Here is a 19592-nt window from a genome sequence, read left to right as displayed (position 1 = left end):
CCTAGGCTTTCATCTCCGGCTCCAGCAGTACAGCTTCTTGGCTGTTGAGCTGACCCCGGTTCCCTCTGGAGGGTAGAGGCCAACACCCAAGTTATCTGGGATGCTCCAGGCACGACTCCATCACTGAGGCAGGGCCCTAAGCTTTAGCAGGAAATTTTGATCTTCCTTCTGTGAAAATCTCAATAAAATGGCAGAAAAAAAGGAACATGGAAAAAAAAAATACAGATCCAGAAAGCAAAATTTGAGCTAGATATGCATCTTTTATGTTAAGATTTGAAAATGACTAGAACTATTCAATTTGTTTCACTCTTATGGAGACAGAAGAGGAAAACGGAGCAATCCAGGACCTTTTCTTTGAAGCCTTTGGTCTGCAGAGTGCTGCTTGTGCCCTAGAACGAAATTTTCCCAGGAGCTTATTAACAAGAAGTCAATTATTTTCCCTGGGAGATCGGGCAGGCAGAGGTACTGCTTCTGCTCCAGGGATGCTGGCTGTTGTTGGGGGGTTGCTTTGCTTTCAGTCCCTGCAAAAGACCGGTGTGGTGGCTGTGCAAGGGGTGAGTTTTGCAGAAGAGCAGCCTCAGAGGCGCCTCCATCACGATGGGTGCTCCTTTTCCCCTTGAGCCAGACACCCTGTGCATGCAGCACAGATTTCACACTTTGTGCTCCATCCCGCCTGCCCTGTGCAGCTGGGAAGGAGATGTCCCCAGTGCCACCACTCCAACCAGGCCCTGGGAGAGACACAAAGCACTGCTGAGGAACAAGCCTGGGAACTGACAGTCACTGCCCTGCTGGGCAGCGGGAGCGGCGGCGCATCAGCGCTATTACAGCGTGTTATTGTTTTTCCATTTCTAATTGTGTCTCTTCCCTCCTGTCCGCAGGGATTTATTACCTCTGCCTTTGCCAGTGTCCTCTTATGCTTCACAGGGTCCAGCTGCCCTTTTGTCCCAGCCTATAATTGACCATCGTCATTAATTTAAAGTCGGAATGATTGTTTCCGAGCTATATTTAGGCTGAAGTTGCTGCTCTTGTTTCAGACCTGATTAGAGGCTCATGTGCTGCAAGGCTTGCTGCTGTTCCCTGCCTCGCCAGCTGCTCTGATCAAAGGTCTCCCCTCTCCCCACAAACCTTCCTCTTCCCCTCCCACCCTGGGTTGCAGGCCTGGGGGGTGCTGTGGGACTCGCAGCTCCTTTCCCTGGGGCAGCTCCTGGGTCTCTGTGCACCAAAAAACATCATCATGTCCTCTTGGCCACACTGACGGCTGAATTCCCTGTTTTCCAAAAGCCAATGCCCAGGAAAGAGCCCCAGAACAAGGCAAGCATGTAGCAGTAATTGTCCAGCCTTTCCTCCCGTCTTCCAATGCTAAGGGGCTTCCTGAGCTGGGGGTGGCATCTTTGAATTTAATAGCTTTGCTGGGTTTTAATTCCACTAATTTTCCCAGTCTCTGACGGGACTGGAACCCAGAAGGGGTTCCTCACCTCAAACACATGTTGGGTGAAGAAGTGTCTCTTTCTAAGATGGGCATTTAAAGCTTTTTCTTTAATCACTGTTGAAAGCTGTTGCTTTCATAGAACTAAGTACATATCCCATATCTTGTTTCTAACAGATAATTTATTCTTCCAATTAAAGGATGCATAGATCTCTTTAGAAAGGATCTGACAACATCGTGAGCATGGTGACCATCTCTGGGATCCTGTGATGTAGGATGGGCATCGGCTGTTTTCGCATTGCCCCTGCGCTTATGGACGCCTGCGACAACATTGGGCTTATTTCGTTTCTCCCTCTGTTTCCCATAGGTTCATGAAAGTGGCTGGCAGCACGGTGGATGCTGTTACCTGGCAACAGTAGGTATTCGCCTTTCCTCCTGCTTCCCTGCACTAACTGCAGCGATCTGACCACGTCTAGAGCAGAACTAATGGGCTGTCTGGGTGGGGAAGGGGACAGGTCATGGGAGCCACCTCCGCTGTCCTTGTACTGCCTTTAAATAGGAAAAGGAGGTGCTGCCCCTCCTTCTGGGGCCTCTGGAGGGAATAGAGGAGGGGATGTGTCCACCTCTACCACTGCGCCTGAGGCAGAGGCTAAAACCACCTGCCTGCAGGAAACCGAGCCCTGCTGAGGACCGCTGCATCCACAGCTCGGGGTGCTGGTTGGGGAGGAGAGGGAGGGGAAAGACGCATGTGGTGGGTCCAGGGGACTGCCTGAGAGCCCTTTTCCTCCCTCCCCATGACTGCTGGCCCAAAGCTAAGCTGGGGGTACGTGCCTTTGGAAGCAGAGGGCAGGGTGAGACCACTTTGTGTGCTCTGGTGCCCTGAGCACAGGAGCTGGGGTCTCACGTCCCCGGGTGGGCTTGTGTCCCCAGGCTGGTCTTCAGCAGCCAGCCCTCTGGGAGTGCTCAGGGGGTTGCAGGAGCAGAGCAGTGTGGTGATTCAGGGCTCCCTGGCCAGGGTGCAAAGGCATTTGCTCCACTCCTGCAGATCCCACTTGCTGTTGTAAACCCATCTGGAGACCTGCAGAAAAGAGCTCAGTGGCTTTTAAGACACAAGGATTTCTTCTGAGCGCACCCAGGGTCTCTGTGTCGGTGCGTGAGCCTGGGAGCCTCCTGCAAAAGCAACGTCTGCGTCTGAGAGTGGTTTATGCCTGGCAGGTGCCGTTCCTCGGGGAGCTGGGGCTGCTGCGCTGTGCCGCCGCGTGGCTCGCCCGGGGCTTCCCTGCAGCAGCAGCAGCTCGGTGCGAGCGGGGCAGCGGGGTAGCAGAGCGCTTGGAGCGGGATTTGTGTTACTTACAGGCTCACGCTGTGCAATGATGATCTATGTCTCAGCTGGGAGTTCGCTTTTCATGATTACACGATGTGCTGATCGCATTTACTTAGTCCAGGAATTCGCTTGCTGAAACGGGGCTTGATGGCTGGGCCAAGCCCTTGGATGAGCTGCAGGAACAAACGTCCAGCCTTCACGCAGGGAACTGCAGCCCGGCGTGCAGGGAACTGCCCGCACGACGCCTTGCAAACCCTTCCTTGCCAGAGCAGGGCAAGGTGCTGCAGGCAGGGCGGATGGCACAGCCCCTGCAGGCAGGCAGAGCAGCCAGGACATCGCGTGCTGAACGCTTCCACCCAAGCACAGGAGCTGCTTCTCCCCCATCCCGGGTTTCCAGCTCGGGAGGGTTGCACCCGTATGCTTTTGTGAGGACTGGCAATGGCCACGGCTCCAATCTGGGCTTCTGTACTGTTTATGAGTAAATGTCAAAACAGTGTCTCATCCCTCTGCTCCAAACAGCAAAACAAAACAAAACAAGTTCCTTTGTATCCAAGAAGAAAATTATTAGCAGGAAACTGAACTGCTGTCTAACTGCAAGCACGAGCCTTTCTGTTCCAAATCCTAGCGTTCTCCAGGGATATTGGTTATAAATTTGTCAAATCTGTTATTCCTTTGAAAAGGTTGTGCTCAGTCCAGAGAGGGAATTGAGTGGGGAATATGTTGCAGGGATCCCTATCATCTATGCGAAAACACACGACTGTTCCCTCTTCTTGAAATACATCTGACAGAGAAGTGACACTGGGTGTAAATAAGCAGACTTGCCAGCCTTTCTTAGTATGGTTTCACTTACATATGTAACTCAGCATGTGTGCCTCCCTCTTCAGAAGTAATGTGTTGCTGGAGAGGGATGTGTGAACGGCTTAGAAATGCTCAGGGAATTTCCACTAGCAGAGGGTGTGGCAGGTAGGACTGACAGTGGCTCGGAGAGTTTTGGCGTTTCTCGTGTAATCTAGTTTATGCTTGGTTAGGAATAAATGCTCGGTTTATTGCAGACCCCCTCAGTCTCTGGAAGCACGTCTCCACCACTCAGAAACCTTCCCAAAGCTATATCTCCTCTTGGCTCTGCTCCGGAGCTCGGTGTTCCTGCACACATTCAAGACTCATTGCCTCCTTAACCTGCAGCCGTGCCTTGGGCCCGTTCCTGTGTATGGCTGCACGGCTGGTTTTCCATCTCAAGTGCTGTGCAGAGCTCCAAGTTCGGCTAATTTAACGGGCAAATCCCCTTTGTGCAGCACACAAATCCCCGTTACTCATGGGGAAGGTAAATGTTCGCATCTTCAAAGCCAGTGGACATCTGTCCCTGTAGATCTTCGGAGAACACCATGTTACCTCCCGAGGTGGAAAGTCACCCACGTTGTATGGCAAAGCAGGGGTGCCAAGCACACAGATATGCATGGGATGCTGCTTAAAGTGCTTTAATTGGGCTGGGTTTGGATGACAGCTCTTCTGGCCTCGATAGGTAGAATATGCAGGCAGAGATGCTCCCGAGGCGGCAGCGGTGGCAGGACCCGTGCCTCATTTTGGGGAGATGCTCAGGGATGGGGCCACCCGTGTTGGCAGAGGTGTCCCGGTTTGGTGACAGCTGGGTGTGATGCTGACGGCCAGGTCGGCCCCGCTCGCGTCCCCGGCAGGCCCTAATTCCGAGCAGACTCTCCCCGTAGCGGCAGGCAACAAAGTAGATCCGGAAATTCCTGAGCTTTGGGAAGTGGGCTTTAATGTAATTAGCTGCAACAGAAGAAGAGGTCAGATAATAGGGGCAAAGGTTTCTCTTTAAAATGAAAGGGGAGGTAAATGAAACCAGCTGCCCAGGAGCCAGTGCACTGCCTTCATTAAATACGGTTCGGTGCTTGTGGTGCCACGCAGAAAGCTGTGGATCCTTCCAGAAAAACGTTGCGGAGGTGGCAGCAGGCTCAGGGGTGGCAGGGCAGGGCTGTGCTGCCAGCCCCTCTCCAGCAGCACCCTCAGAGCCCACCCCAGCACCGGGGCACCTCCAGCTCAGTCCTGCCCCGCTGGGCTCCCCGCGGTGCTTTTTGGTGGGCTGCCGCCTTGCCTTTGCATCTCGGCTCCCAGGCTCTGGCTGCAGCCAGGGTTTGGGGCCGGGCACGGGGCGCTGGCACAGGTCGTGGCTCACCCCACGGCTGGGTCCTGCCCGCGCTGCCGTGTCCGCCTCTGGGGAGATACAGCGGGGCCTCCCCCAGCACAGTGCTCCGAGCACCTACTGGGTTTCTGTTGTGTATCTGAACGTTGTTTTTTTTTTTTTTTCCAGCAGTGGGGTACCCCTTGCTCTGCAACGGGCTCAGCTCTGTAGAGCACACTGATCCCTGGGACACCCGAGGAGGCTGCACGTGGCCCTTCCTCAGAGACGTGTCTCATCCAGACTTCATTTGCTCCATCCCTCTTTTCCTTGGCTGGCCTTTATATTCCTGCAGATAGCCTGTCTGCAGGGATGGAGCATCAAACTGGGGACACACTGAGCCAGCTCTGAGTGCAGTCGCACTACCTAGCGCTTCCCATACCAGGAGAAACCGCATGCTCTGTGCCCATGTGTCCTTCAGGGCCTGCACCGGTGCCATGTTATACCCAGAACCCACCCATCAGCCTGGGCTGGAGCTGCTCTGCTTGTCCCTGAACCTCCAGAGACCCCGTGCTGCTCGGGGGGGACCTGACCATGCATCTCCTTTGGCCTTGGACCTCAGCAGGGAGGCTGCAGCCCTGGCACTGCCTCTGCCCATGCCTGTGCACGGTGTTGCTGCTGCTGCTGCTGCCGCCCGGGGACGTGCTCGGCAGCGCCGGGGCTCTGCAGCTGCTGCTGGCGGTTTCGGAGGTTGGAGAGTTGCGGCTGCTTGGGGTTTTTTATTTTGTTTTGTTTTGTTTTAAGTCAAGTGCACTGAGTCATTGTGAATATCAGAAAAGCTGCAGCCTTTGCTCCTGGGAATCATCCACGCCTAACGATCGCTTCTTCTGCTTTAAAGATCTGTCGCTTGTTTGCGTTCTGTGTAGATTTCTGTGCTGTCCTAACTGACAGCTGAGGTTCTCAAAAGGAAATGCACTAGCGTGCCACAAAGCCTACAGCCGCAGGTCACCTCCCTGTCCCTCGGCAGCCTGGTACCAAAGCAGCGCAGACATCCACACCTTCTCTTCTCGCAGGGCTTGTGCAACTGATGCTACTTCCCCTCCTAACCAGTTTGGAGGTGTTGAAAGAACTTGTTGGTGTCCGAAAACTTGCAAGGCAGATCTGCAAGAGGTCTCTGGCAACCTCAGAGAAACCTTGGGATTGTCTCCAGGCTCCATTTAAAAACCCAAAGCCATGGTGCTGCCCTCCTTGCTGCCCTGAGGGGCGAGCTGTTAGCAAGGAGATTTCCTGGGACCAAAGCAGGTTGATTTCTGCTTTTCGTCCCCGTGCCAACCCCAATTTCTCTGGCTGGTTAACGCAGGTGTGAAAAAACTGTGATGGTGGCTCTGCCCCAGGGCTGCTCCTGGTTAAAGCCGAGATCTTGTCCCCAGTAGGCAGCAGAGCTGTAGGTGAGAGCACACCTTGCTGGAGGAGGATCCGACCAGGGGGTGCCAGCTTGCTTTTGGCTTCTGAGGGTCTCTTCTGGGCTCTGAGATTGCATTGGTTTTACAAGCTGAGCCCACAGGCTGAGGTCTCGCTAACTCCATCCACTCCCACTTCACACAACCTCCCTTTTACGGCCCTGCAGCCAGTTTTCAGCCCAGGTGATAGTGTTTTTTTTTGTCCACAGCAGTCCAAAAAATCGTTTCTGTTCAGTTCTTAAGTGCTGTAGTAAAATCCAAACATCTGCCATCCCCAGAGTCCGCTGCTTTGTAATTTTGTCTTAAAAAGTGATCTCTGTAAGCCCCCTGGCTGCCTGCTGCTCAGACCCGCTGTCCTCTCGGCAGTCAGCAGCATGGTGAGCGATGGCAAGCACTTCCCAAGCCCCCCACCCGGAGATAATCTCTGCCCTTGCAGTCAGCACAGATGTGCCAAAATGCCTCTTCCTTATTCCCCCCTGATACAAGGCTTTGGGGGTCTGGCTGGCACGGTCCTGACTTTTGCTGCGGGACACAGCTGGAACCACGCAGCTGGGAGAGGATTTGCAGAGCAGACCCTTGGTGTTTAGGGCATCCGCTAGCTGAGCTGTAATTCTTTCCTGTTCTGGGCCAGCCAGTGCTGGCTGCTCCCTCCCTGCAGCCCTGCACAGCTCCAAGCTTACCCCATTACCTGATCACTGGGGCAGAGCAGTGAGAAGCAAAAATCCTCTCTGAGCATTCGTGCATGTTGCACGTGTGCCGTGTGCTTGGGCTGAGGCTGATTTAGGCTGCGGCATCCTTTGGAGTGCTCCTGCCCTCACCTTCCTGCACCCACGTGGAGAGGGGTTTGCTGACAGTGTCCCTGCAAGGAGACGTTGCTGTTGCCTCTTGTCTCTGCTGGACCTGGTCCTAGAGAAACAGCAGCATTCAGCACCAGGCTGTTCACGAGGGCCTCGCTGCGGTAGAGATGCTTGTCACATGGAAATCACCTTGTAGAGGAGCAGGCACCTCCTGAAAGGGGAATCTGCCTTTCTTCATGCCCCAGGAAACCAAAGCCAGCACGTAGTACCTATCCACCTGTCTGCAGCAGCATCACCCACAAGATATGTGTTACCAAAAAGCCCTGCTGCACTCTTCTGTGTCCATCGCCAAGCTCTGAGCCCTGAGGAAACCTCTTTCCCTGCCATTTTTCCAGCTCCAGTGCCAAGGGTGGTAGGGCAGCCCATGGCAAACCCCACTGCTGCACCCCAGCGTGCCCTGAAAACACCCATGGGGGCAGGTACAGGTGCTGTAAGGTTCGTGCTCCATTACCTCCTTGCTGAGGTGCCCACGGGTGCTGTGCAGGGGGCAAAGGGCCCACGTAACTCGAGTTAACACCAGCCCCCCCATAGCCACCACCATCCCCCTGCTCCTGCATCACCCGGCACGGCTCCGACATGCGCCGGGGCTTGCTGCTGCACACTGCGGATCTGGGTGGAGGAGGTTCACAGAGCTGCTCTTGCAAAAATTATTTATCAGCCAAATGGCTGTCCCTGGGGTATGTCAGTGCACGCTGCAGCAGGCATCCTGGTGTCACCTGGAGCCCCTGAGACGTCTGCAAGGGGTGCCACTGCTCCTCGCATGGCGGCAGAGGTGCCAGCCCCGGACACTCATACAGGAGGAGCCTCCAAATGTGGGATGTTTGCGCCCCAGGGCAGACTACTTCACCTTATGTCCCAGAGCCAGGAGCCAGCACTGAGGCATTTCAAAGCCTTCCTCCCACACTTGGAGACAGCTGATTCAGATTATGACTGGCAGCACTAGAGCCGTGTTTTATGTAAGCAAGCACATGGAGAGCAGGAGCCAGCCCACTGGATGGGAAGCGCTCTGTGCCATTTCCAGGCCAGCAGGGATCCCTGCAGGAGCAGGACTTCCCCGCAGCCTCCCGGTGGGGGATGCAGGGCAGGACGCTGCCTTTCTGCAGACGGGCACACGGCTGTGGGCTGTGCTGGGTTGGAGAATGAGGAAAGTACTGGGAGCAGGGTTTGCACTGGTACCCCAGGTTCCAAGCCTGGGGACCCCAATGTCACTAGTCCTTGCTCAGAAAAAACAGCAAGGGCTTAGCCAGGAGGGTGCTGGTGCTCAGAGCAGAAGGGAGCGCAGTCTCGTGGTCTCCAGGAGGAATGTCAGTGCCCCCATCTCCTCCCAGGGTGCCCAGCACTGCCTTTTTCCAGTGTGTCTCAGAGGGTGTTTCGCTGTTAGGGATCCTTCTCCTCGGTGTCTGTGTAGTGACCTCCTAAGGGGCCCTTCATTTAAGCCATTAGATGTGTGACATCCTTTTGACATCCCATAAAAGCAATCTTCCTGGTAATAACGAGGCTGGCCCCCTTGTGCACGTGCCTTTGGAAGCAGAGGGCAGGGTGCGCATCCTTTGGCATCCCTGGGTGTTGCCAGTGCTCTTCTGGGTGCTGCCAGTGCTCTCCTGGGTGTAGCTGCTGCTGGGGGAGTAGGGGACAGAGTGCCGAGCCTGCAGAGGGGAGCCCAGGAGCTCCTAGGTGCAGGCTGCTCAGCTCCTGCGTTTAGCACCCCTGTGCCCCAGGGTACCCCTTAATGCCCAAGCTCCCCTGGGCGTGCAGCCCAGGTGCTGCTATCACAGGCACTGTGTCTGAGATTCCCCTTCTGTGGGGTCTCAGTGCAGAAGGTGCTGCGAAGCCATCGGTGCTGTTTTGCTCCTGGCCCTTTGCATTCTGCTCCCAGCATCGCTCTTTCACCAGCAATAGTTAAGCAAAACTTCCCGTGGTTTCTGCAGCGTGCAATGCTCTGTATGCAGGGTGCAACGACATCACGTCGCACTCCAGAGACCAGAAGTATCCTCTAGACACAGGCACAGCCAAAGGGTGCAGGCAGGGGCTGTACTGGAGGGAAAAAGCCTTCTTGGCGCAGGACAGGAGGATGTGGGCTGGGGCAGAGCTCCTGCCAGTGGTCTGATTTCTCGCCTTCTTTTTTTCCTTCCAGCTACTACATCGATGGTCGAGTGGCCAAAGTGACCGACTTCCTGAAAACGCGCCTGCTAGACACGCTGTCCGACCAGATCAGGAAAATCCAGAAAGTGCGTGAGTGCAAAGGCTCTGCAAGACGAGAGGGCATGTGCCCACGGTGCTGCAGCTCAGCACCCCAGCCTGGCACCGCTCGGGGCCCCGTGGGGCTGGCACAGCACCCAGGTGCTCGTGGGGAAGGATGAGGGCAGCCGACAGGAGTGCCCAGGGATGGGAGGGGAGAAGGGGCAGCACCAGTGCTGGCCCCAAACGGGATGTGTGGGGCATCAGGAGGGAAGGTGCCCCAGGATGAGGGCTGGACACGTGGGCAGGTGCTGCTGTGCAAAGCCTTTCTAAAGCAGCTGACTCTCTGGAGTCTTCCACCCAAAAAGGGAGCAACGTATAGAGTGAGTATCCTCCAAACCATCCTCCCCAGGAAGAGGAGAGGATCAGGAGGAACCAAATCAGCCAGATCATGACCACAGCCTTGCCTGCAGGGCGGTGGCTCAGGAGAGGACTCGTCCTGAACCCTGCTCTCTGCCCGTGCTTAAAGCACTGCTTGCGGCGCTGTGACTGCTGCAATTCCAGGGCGATGTTCACTAGCAGAGAATCACGGTCACTATGAACAACTGTTTTTTTCCCCCAATGATCGTGTTTTGACTGTGTTATAAAACCCAGCTGTTGCTGTGTCGCAGCCCGCAGCCCTGGCTAGCGCAGCGCGCAGCGAGCCTTCCCGTCCCCGCCGGCCAGGGATGGCTCCGGCTGCAGCCCCTGTGCAGGGGACGGGGGCTTCGAGGGGTCCCTGCCTTGTCTGCTGTGGGCACCGGGGCTGTGGCCTGGCTGGCACAGCTGCCAGTCCTGTAGCTAATGAGGAACACGTATTAGTTGGGGAGGTGTTTAAGGACTAGGGGACATGTCCGTCCGCTTGTCTTGTCTAGGTTTTCATCCCATACCAGTCACCACGCTGCTGTAATTCCTGCAGGGAGAAACCATAGGATGAGTAAACAACTCAAAGAGGCCCCGGGAAAGGGGATGTGATGGTCGGCACAGCAAAACTGGGGGAGAGGAGCTGCTTGCCGAGTCCTCCAGCACAAGCTAGGAATCATCCCGGCATGCGGGCAATCCCCCCATGGCGGGGAGCACGGGATGGACATGGGGCCGAGCACAGGGCATTACCCCACCCTGCTCCCGCATGTAACCGGTGGCACCTATCCCGTCTCAGCTTTGGGCCACCGAGGGGAAGGGCAGGGGACAGCCAGGGCGCGCTCATGGGCAGCAGGGCGGTGACAGCCTGGCAGGACAGGGCACAAGCCCTGGGGGTCCCTGGTCCCCATCCAACCCCAACCCTCAGCAGCGAGGAGCTGCCCTCCATCGGGTCTGGGAGAGGGAAGGGCTCTCTCGGGAATGCCAGTGTGGCTGAGCGAAAGCACAGCGCTGGGTGCTAATAGCCTCCAGCTTGGCTTTGAGTCCGTGCATCCTGCCGGGGCTGATTAGAGCAGCTGGGCTTGTCCACTTCCCTGTTTTATTGCTTCCTCTCCGACTGGGGAAGGTGGCGGGCTTAGATAATTACAGGCAGGATGCCAACACCTCTGGGGCTTCAGTCAGGGATGTCGACTCTCGCAGGCTGTGAGTGGGAGGCAGCCCAGAGCTGGCGTATTTAACAGCTTTGAGGGATCCCAGTCCATCCAGCACATTCCAGCGCTCCTCACTAATGGGGCAGGATCCGTCAGGCTGCGCGGCGCGCTCCTCGGGCCGTGGGGCTTACAGACATCTGGCTGTGGGAGCCCGTGGTCGGGCCTGGAGAAGCGGGGTCACCAGGGAGGAGAGGGTTTGTCGCGTGGTGCTGCAGGTTGCTCGGGCTGGGAGAGGGCAGCTCCTGCCACTCGAGCCGTGCCGTTGTGCCCGGCATCTCGCAGGTGTCTGTGCTGTTGTCTGGAGCTCTGAGGGGTGGCAGTGTGCTCTGACATGGACGTCACGGCTGTGCTAGGGACCCCGCAGGTGGTGAAGTGGCTCCTGCTCAGCCATGGTGCTGCCATGCTTGGGGACAGCCACTCTGGTTCCGACCATGCCTTCAAAAGGGGCTCCAGCACGTGCCCGTGCTTCTTGAGCCCTTGGTGCTTTTGTGCTTGGCTGTGGGTGCCATGTCCCATGCTGCAGAGACGCCAAGGTGTGGGTGCTCCCACACTGGCAGCCATGTCCCCTTCCATCACACGCTGCCAGCATGAAGGCACACTGTCCCCGCCTTGGACACAGCTGTCCCATGCTGGAGACAGCAAACCTTGCCCTCCCCAGGGCACAGGAGTGAGGTCTCGTGCTTGCCTTTGTCTCTTGCACAGGTTGTGAACACCTACACACCAGGCAAGAAGATCTGGCTGGAAGGCATTGGCGCTACCTCGGCCGGAGGCATGAACAACCTCTCCGACTCCTACGCGGCCGGGTTCCTGTGAGTACCGCCAGCTCCCCAGCACCAGGGTGCTGCCGTCCGTGTGGGCTCTGTGGCTGCGGCAGCTGGGGGGTGAGCCCTGCGCCCAGAGCCCCCCTGCACGCTGCTTCGGTGCCCCAGCAGCAGCCTGGGTGCTGCTCTTTTCTCCGTAGCATCCCTATGACCCGTCTGCCCTGCTGCTCTGTGGGTGAGAGGGCTGCTGGGGACCCCACAACAGCACCCCCAGTGTGCCCACAGGGTGTGGAAGGGAAGGGGAGGCTGTGACCCGAGCACCCCAAATCCGGGGCTTGCACCCCGTGGCCTTGCCACCCTCAGCCAGCTCAGGAGCACCCGTGCCCTCTTTCTGCTCTGCAGCCCCATGTCCTTGCATGCATTCACTCCCTCCTTTGCTCCCTGGGCATTTGCATCTCTCCAGAGCACAGGGTGCAGGCTGTAGTCTGGAAACCATTTTCCCCACTCCCCCCGGCTGCAGGTGGCTGAACACGCTGGGCTTGCTGGCCAGCCAGGGCATCGATGTGGTGGTGCGGCACTCCTTCCTCGACCACGGCCACAACCACCTGGTGGACCAGAACTTCAACCCCCTGCCGGTAGGTCTGCCCGGGGGCGCTCGCAGAGATGCGCCCTTCTCCTTGATGGTTTTTTTTTGGGGGGGGATCTGGTTTTTCTCTTCCCTGCGCACAGAAGGATGTGCTGCCTTTGTCCCCGACCCCTCTCGCAGATGCCTGGCTTCACCACAGAAAGCTCCAGGGCACAGCTGAGGATCCACCTCTGCTTGTGGCCTGTTTGAACTCGGCTCGCAAATGAATTTTTCCAGATCCGTTCCGTTCAGTGTTAATAGGAGGCATTAGTTAATGTCAAATGCAGCATGTTGGAGGCAGATGGGGGAGCGTTGCCGCTGTGCCTGAAACTTCATCCAGTGCCCAGGGCTCAGGAGCGTGGCAGGGAGGATGGTGCCACAGTGAGGATGGGGGACATGGGGCAGGGCACAATGGGGACGGGCTGGGGGACAGCCCCAGGCAGGTGCACATGGCAGGATCAGTCCCAGCCCCATTGCTGGTCTGGGGACAGCAGGGCTGGAGCCTCGGCACCCACTGCAGGGCTCTGAAACTGAGCTGAAGGGCACGCATGGCTTCACACGGGGCTGCAGTGCCCTGCAGCATCCCTCAATCTTCAAAAACTCCTGGGCAGCTGGGGCTTCCCGTGCACAGGGTGCTAATAAAGAAAGCATATGCAAAACCCTTTTAAAAGTAGCAGGTTTCCTTTTCATCTGTTTTTTTTTTCTTTTTTTTTTTTTTTTTTTCCCCCTTTGGTCTAGTAAATCCCCCACCTTGTAAGCGGAGAAGCTGGCAGGGCGGCTGGGTGCTCTGCACGCCCCGGGAAGGAATTTATGGGGTTGCTGCAGGACAGCGCCAGGGGAGGAGTTCAGGGAAAAAACCCCGGGCTGGTAAAGACAATGAAGGTATTGAGAGTAGATCATGCTGTTGTTTTAAAGATAGTTTTCCCAATAAATTAGACACCCTTCACAGCCTCTTCCTCGCTCCCCTGCATGCTTCAGAGCAGATCCTCTTCCCACCTCGCAGCACCATGGTCCTGTGCAAGTGCCAGTGTTGCTCCCCAGGCCCCTTCCCATGCTTCAAAAGAGCCACGAGCAGGTGCAAATTGGTGCAGGGCTTCAAAGCTGCAGACATGAAAAAAGCCCAGCGAGACCAGACTGTGACCTGCACCGAGGCGCAGCGGCTGCGATTTTCCCGTGGGAGCTATCAGCGGGATGAAAGCGGCTGGATGTACCTGTGCGGGGTCGCCGGGCTCTGAAACCCAATATGCGGGGTCGCCAGGCTGTGAAACCCAATCTGCCCATCAGCGGCCGGGACAAAGGCTTTTCCACTGCCAGGCTGGGCGCGAGTCAGCCGGCTGCTGAGAGAAGGGCAGCGGTGCTTCGGGATGCAGGTCACCCTGGGTGCCCATCCACCCTCTCCTTTGAGGCACTGCCATTAATGTATCAGGCCAGCTTCCTTCCAGGGGCAGAGCTGAGGAAATGGGCTTTTCTTGGGACTATTGGGGTACTAAACAGGAGAAACAGGCCGGCACGAGGTGCCTGGACAGGGCACAGATGCGATCAGCCTGGGGAATATGGATGCTTCTGCTGACCTTAATGCTGCTGATCTCAAGTGCTTTAATGCCTTGTTATTTCTGAGGGAATTTGTTCAGGTATTGGAGAGCTTTTTCTTCTTGAGCAACTGGGGCAGCCAGCTGTAAAATAATCAGGGCTCGACTGCGTGGCACGTGTTTGAGAAGCCCTTCACACAGAGCCTCTGTCCTGTATGTAAGGCTGTCTGCACGCACCTAAACCCATCCCCACGTGTGTGGGAGCGGGGAGTGGAGGAAACAAGGGCAGAAGCCCACTGATATTCACCCTTCACAGGGCAGTGAGTTTGAAAGGCCCGTCTGGCATTTAGTGGCTGTATGCTCATTTTAGGCACGCCGTGTGTGTAATGCATCCCCCTGTCTAATATCATTCTGAAACAGTCCAGAATGATGCAAAACATTTATTTCATTGCAAAGTCCCCCCAGGTAAGTGCGAGCTGTCTCTTCAGGTTGTTAGAGCATGTTATACACCCTTTCAGATGCTCTTCCATGTAGCACTCCCCTCTTTATTACCCATCCTTAGTGCTGATTCCTGTTCCCTTAATGCGCAGGGAAAAGTGCTGTGAGGTTATAGCTATGTGTGGAGAAACTTGGGCATGTTTCTAGGCAGGGCCAGAGCGATTCCAGCCCCAGGGAAAGGCCAAAGCTGAAATCCCAACTTACATCTCCTGATAACGTGGCTCCTCTCAGACCTTCTCCCAAAGGCTGTAGATGCTGAGACACTTGGCTCTCCTGCCATAGGTAGATGCTAAAACTTCCTTTCTGTCTGTAAGTTTAATATACAGCATATGGAGGCATGCGAAAGGCCCCAGGGATGGCGGGGTGAAGCGATGGCAGAGGCTGCCTGCTCAGCTGTGGTAGCAGCAGACAGGGTAATGCTGCACGGGAATTGATGGCGTCCTTGGGAGAGCAGCGCAGCGGTGCGCAGTGCTCTGCCTGGCGGGGCCGGGATGCTGCGGGTTATTTTTCACCTCCTCTGCTTAGCCCACAGGCACTGGGGAACTCGATGGGAAAGTTACAGTCAGTCCTGGAGGGTGGAGGCCCCTGGAGGCCTCCGGGCTTGTACCGGGTCCGGCATCGAGGTTGCAGACCCGGTGCCAGTGCTGGGAGCAGGGCTCCCGGCCGTGCTCCCTGCCTGCAGCACGTACACGTCCCCGGTGCGCTCGTTAGCTGAGCTGCCTTGGCCGGCGGTGCGGCTCGGTGCAGCTGGAGGTCCCGGCCTCCCCCCCGGCCGGAGCCTCTCCTGCCTCGTGCAGCACAGAAGGGAGCCCCCGGCCAGAGCTGTGGGGGACGCATCCTCTCCCCCTGCACCCAGCCTGGCCCCGCTGCCCCATGGCCGCATGCACCCACCCCGGGGCGAAGAGGAGACCCAGCATCTGGGTCTGCAGAGAGCTCTTTCCTGCAAACGCTCCTGCTCCCACCCCCGGCCCAGCCAGCTGGCTGTGGGGCCGTGGGGCTCAGCCACACCACGGCACTGACCCGTCTGCACGCTCAGCACTGAGCCACCCCGCTGCCGGGGTCCAGAACCCTTGGCTCGGGGCCGCCCGAATGGGGCCGCGTGGCGCTGGGCGCTGCACAGGCAGAGGGGAAGGCAGCGTCCCAAGGCAGGGAGTGACGGAGGGTGGGGAGAGGGAGCTGGTCCAATGGAGCTCGCACACAGATGGAAGCTGTTCCTCGGGGCCATAAATCTGCAGCGCGGGTGTCTGGCACCCCCATCTGCCCCGCACACTGGAGCACGGGCTCTCGCTCGAGCGACGCCTGCAGACCGGGAAGGGACGGGAGAGGCGAGGGCGCGCAGCGGTGCCTCGTGTGGGACGTGGGCTCTGGCCACGGGAGGGAGGGATGAAACCCCAGGCAGGTCGAGTGCGAGCAAGGGAAAGGGCTCTCCCAGCACAGCTCCAGCCAGAGAGCGGTCCTCTGATGGGCAGAGGGGAAATGGTGCCCTGCAGACATCTCCAGTGAGCTCCCAAAGCTGCAGGTGGGAGCTGCCCAGTGCAGGTGCGAGGGGCTGAGCACCCCCCTGCTGCCTTCTCCTTCAGCCCTGTGCCATGTGCCAGGGACTGCGGCATCCCCTGCTTGTCCCTACCCTCACTGCACTCAGTCTTCCAGGACCTCTGAGCCTGCTGAGGCTCCTTTTATCTGCAAACAAGGAGACAGATTTAAAGCGCTTACTCTCTGCTCGCTGTCACATTGGGTTAAGGGCCCTTTCCCTCTTCATGCGCCATAAAAAAAGCCTCTGAAGTGCGTATGCTTGGACTCTCAAACGCTTCAAAGCCGCGCTGCTGCTTGCAGCTCGGCCCCCAGACGCTGGGGCTGTGGGACACGTGCAGCAAGGAGCCCCGCTGTGCGCAGGCTGTGCACCCAGCCACCCTGTGCCACCCACCAGTGGGGACAGCAGGGCGCCCCCCAGGGCAGTGCACACTTGCCAGCAGAGCAGAGGGAAGTAGCGTGATGGTGAAGAGCAGCAGAAGAATGGAAAACAGCAAAAAAAAAAAATTGCATTTGGTTCCCAACACATCTGATCCTGCAGCTCTGCTCCCTTCCTGCTGCCTCCATGGCCTGGACCCTGTTAGGGAGAGGTGATGACAAAGAGGGGTCTGGCTGCTCCTCCAGCTGCTCTGCTGGCCGGGAGAGAACCCGCCTTGCTAGGAGACAGCACAAGAAGGGCAGTGTTGACCAAGGGCTGCTTCAACCACGGCACCCACGCAGTGCCCGGGCAGCCTCTCCCTTCTGTGCCACTGGTGCTCGGCGGTGATTCCCAGGGCTGCCACACTCCCAGCCTGGATTTTGCCTTAACGTCAGTGTGTGGCCTTTTCCTTTCCCTAACCACTAGGAGATATTCAGCCCGCAGGGGTGGACAGGAGCCAGCCTGAAAGAAGCCCCCATAAGCACACAGGGGGGGCATTGCGGCCGCAGCGGCAACTCTCCTGCCCCATGGAGATGCTCCTGCCCTGGTCAGGGCACCTGGTGCCCAGCTGCTCCCCTCTGCTCCTCAGCAGAAAGGCACTGGGCAAGAAGCACCGTCCAAGAAGCACGCCAAGGTCATGTGTAATGTTAAAAGCTGCAACGGTCCAGCCGTGCTGGAGCAGCGACCAGCCGCGTCTTGAACAGGATGCAAGGACCTCCGCAGGGAGAGAGCTCTGGATGCTGAAGATCCTTTAATCTAGTGGAAAAAGAAAGAACGAGAACCACTGGTTGGAAGCCGAAGCCAGACAAATTCAAGCTGAAAGTAAGGGTTGTTAACAGCACGGATGTTTAGCTGCTGGAACAGGCTCCATGGGAAGTGGCGGCTTCTCCATCCTGCCAAGCCGCCCGAACCACGGTCACTGCTTTCCTGGAAGGTGCTTTTGCCAAAAACAAGCCATCAGGCTCAGCAGAGGGATAAAAGGGCGAGCTCCTCTGTCCTGTGAGGTGCGGGAAGCCAGTTCTCTTATCTCCGTAAGGGTTGCTTGGGCTGTAAGAATGCAGATCGCGGTGCAGAAATGGAGCAGGACGTTGAAACCTGAGCATGCCTGAGGGACAGAGGAAGAGCTTGGATGGGTTCAGAAGAGGAAAGAAGCAAGGGGAAGAGGAGAAGCCAGCGAGTGCTGCTGGTGACGTGGGGCAGGCTGGGCACCGCGGGGTCGGCAGTGTCCATCCCAGATGTCCAGCTGCCTCTGCCGCTTGCAGAGAGGCTGCAGGTCTGGGACTCAAGCTTTTAGGCTATGGCAACCTCATCTCATGTGTGCAGAGTGCACAGCTGGACACACTCGGACAGGCTGTAAAGCTGCTTTGCTGCCTGTAGAGGAGAGCAAGGGATACGCTCCTGCACCCCATGTAGCGGCCCTGGAGGCAGGAGGATCTGGTTAGCAGGGCTGTCTGAAGGGCTGGCTAATCAGCCGCGTTTCCAAAAGCTTAAGCTTCTAAAAGCTCCTGCAATGAATTAAAACGTGCAAAGAGATAAAGCGGGACCCTCTGAGCTTTCCCTGTCTGGTGGAAAGCTCTCGGGCCTCCGCTGGCCCCATGGCACTCAGAAGATGTGGCTGGCCTGAGCCCCACAAATCAACCCGCGTGAGACAACGGCCCTTCCTGCCTGTAAATCAGCCGTCCCGGCCAGGAGACCTCCTGATGTGCAGGGCGGCTTTGTTCAGGTGCTCCTCGCCTGCAGCTCCAGGGAGGGCTGTAGCAGCAGCACTGCTTAATGGGTCTGCAAAGTAATTAAAGCAAGAAAGCTCCCTCGGTTCCCCGGGGACTAATAGCGGACCAGATTCCTTTCTGCTATTCCTCCTCTAACGTTACAGCTGTATAAATGGCTCACAGCAGGAGCCCTCGGCAACTCCAAAACCCCAGTCCTCCCTGTGGTGGGGCTGGCTGGAGCCAAGCACTTCTCCGGACATTGCCACCCCATGCAGGGCTGCCTGCACCAGGCTCTGGTGGCTCACTGCAAGGTGGCAGCACTGCCAGGGCACGTGGCTGGGAAAAAAGCCACCCTGGTGGCAGCCAAGATGGGCTTCAAGACCAGCTTCTTCCCAAGTTGGTAACCATTTGAACAGGAGTGAAAACGAGCCGTGGCCGCAGGTGCCCAGCAGCCCCGACGGGATTTTAATTGGGGCTCGCTCGTGTAAGCGGTCGGAGCAGCCCCAGAGCAGCTGGGGAAGTGCCCGCGCCCAGTGGTTTTGTTTTCGTCATGCTAGGTGCGTGTGCAATTCATCATCCAAATACTCGGTGTCACCAGCTCCTGGTAATTTATGGCAAGGAACATGATTTTGGCCCCTGCTGCAAGCGGGCTTGCGATGACGCGAAAAGCTGCAGCTGTCTTCAGCGCTTCCCTGCAGCAAGCTGAATAGCTCGAGCTCCTCCGGGTCTGCAGAGAAAGGCTCCTCTTCCAGCCCCTGGGTCATTTTTCTGGCCCTCCTTTGAACTCTCTTTGGTATTTCCACATCCTTCTCGAAACATAGGTTTCAGAGCAAGGTATCACTGCTCTCCCTCTCGCAGATGCTGGAGGGACACATCAGTCCCCGCACCGCCCTGAGCATCTCTGCCAGGGCAGTTGGCAGCTGTGGCACCAAGGGACACAGGGCACCAAAGGGACACAGCTAAGCCACAGCTTTCAGGGGAGCATTTGACCCCACAGGCAATGGCTGCACCAAAATACTTCCCACTGCCTTGGAGACATCCCACACTGTGCAGGACAGCTCGCCCTGCACTGCTGCTCACTGCCTTACTGTCTTGTGGCGTCTGCAAGTGCTCCTCGGCTGCACCTGAAACTTCAAGGGTGGCCACCAAGTGCTCAGGGAGACCCTCTGAGTCCCTGGCCGTAGCCTCCGTCGCCCCCATAATTTGTAGGCAAATGCAGCATCTTGTTGGTGGGAATGTGCAGAGGAGGCAAGAAACCCCACAGGGCTGCTAGGGAGAATTAAGAGCCTGAGCTAACAGGTAGCTCGGGGCGCTGAACTCATTTATTTTCAACTCACGACCGTGGGGCTAAACACCGCGATCTGTGTTCACCTTTGGCCTCGCCATAAACCCGGGTAATTACTCATCTGTAACGACGCCTGCTAACCAGCACAGCTCCCCGGGGAGCCCTCAGTGCGCCAGGCACTGCTTATCCTGCCAGCAGCACGCCCGAGCAGGGTGAGCAGCTTCCCGTGATGGGGAAAGGCTGGCAGG

General features: G+C 57.3%; 1 protein-coding gene across 1 annotated transcript in view; it reads left to right on the top strand.

The window, feature by feature from the left end:
• The window catches only part of HPSE2 (heparanase 2 (inactive)), a 97608-nt gene that overhangs the window by 75269 nt on the left and 2747 nt on the right, over positions 1-19592 (top strand). Inside the window, exons 6-9 of the mRNA XM_035540483.1 lie at positions 1794-1841; positions 9336-9429; positions 11692-11798; positions 12271-12385. Of these exons, the coding sequence (XP_035396376.1) occupies positions 1794-1841; positions 9336-9429; positions 11692-11798; positions 12271-12385 (364 nt within the window). The remainder of the gene's footprint in view (positions 1-1793; positions 1842-9335; positions 9430-11691; positions 11799-12270; positions 12386-19592) is intronic.

This window comes from Cygnus atratus, chromosome 7 (assembly GCF_013377495.2).
Source record: "Cygnus atratus isolate AKBS03 ecotype Queensland, Australia chromosome 7, CAtr_DNAZoo_HiC_assembly, whole genome shotgun sequence".
In the NCBI taxonomy this organism is placed as follows: domain Eukaryota; kingdom Metazoa; phylum Chordata; class Aves; order Anseriformes; family Anatidae; genus Cygnus; species Cygnus atratus.
The sequence above is the reverse complement of the archived record's forward strand: the minus strand, read 5'-3'. Positions and strand labels throughout refer to the sequence as shown.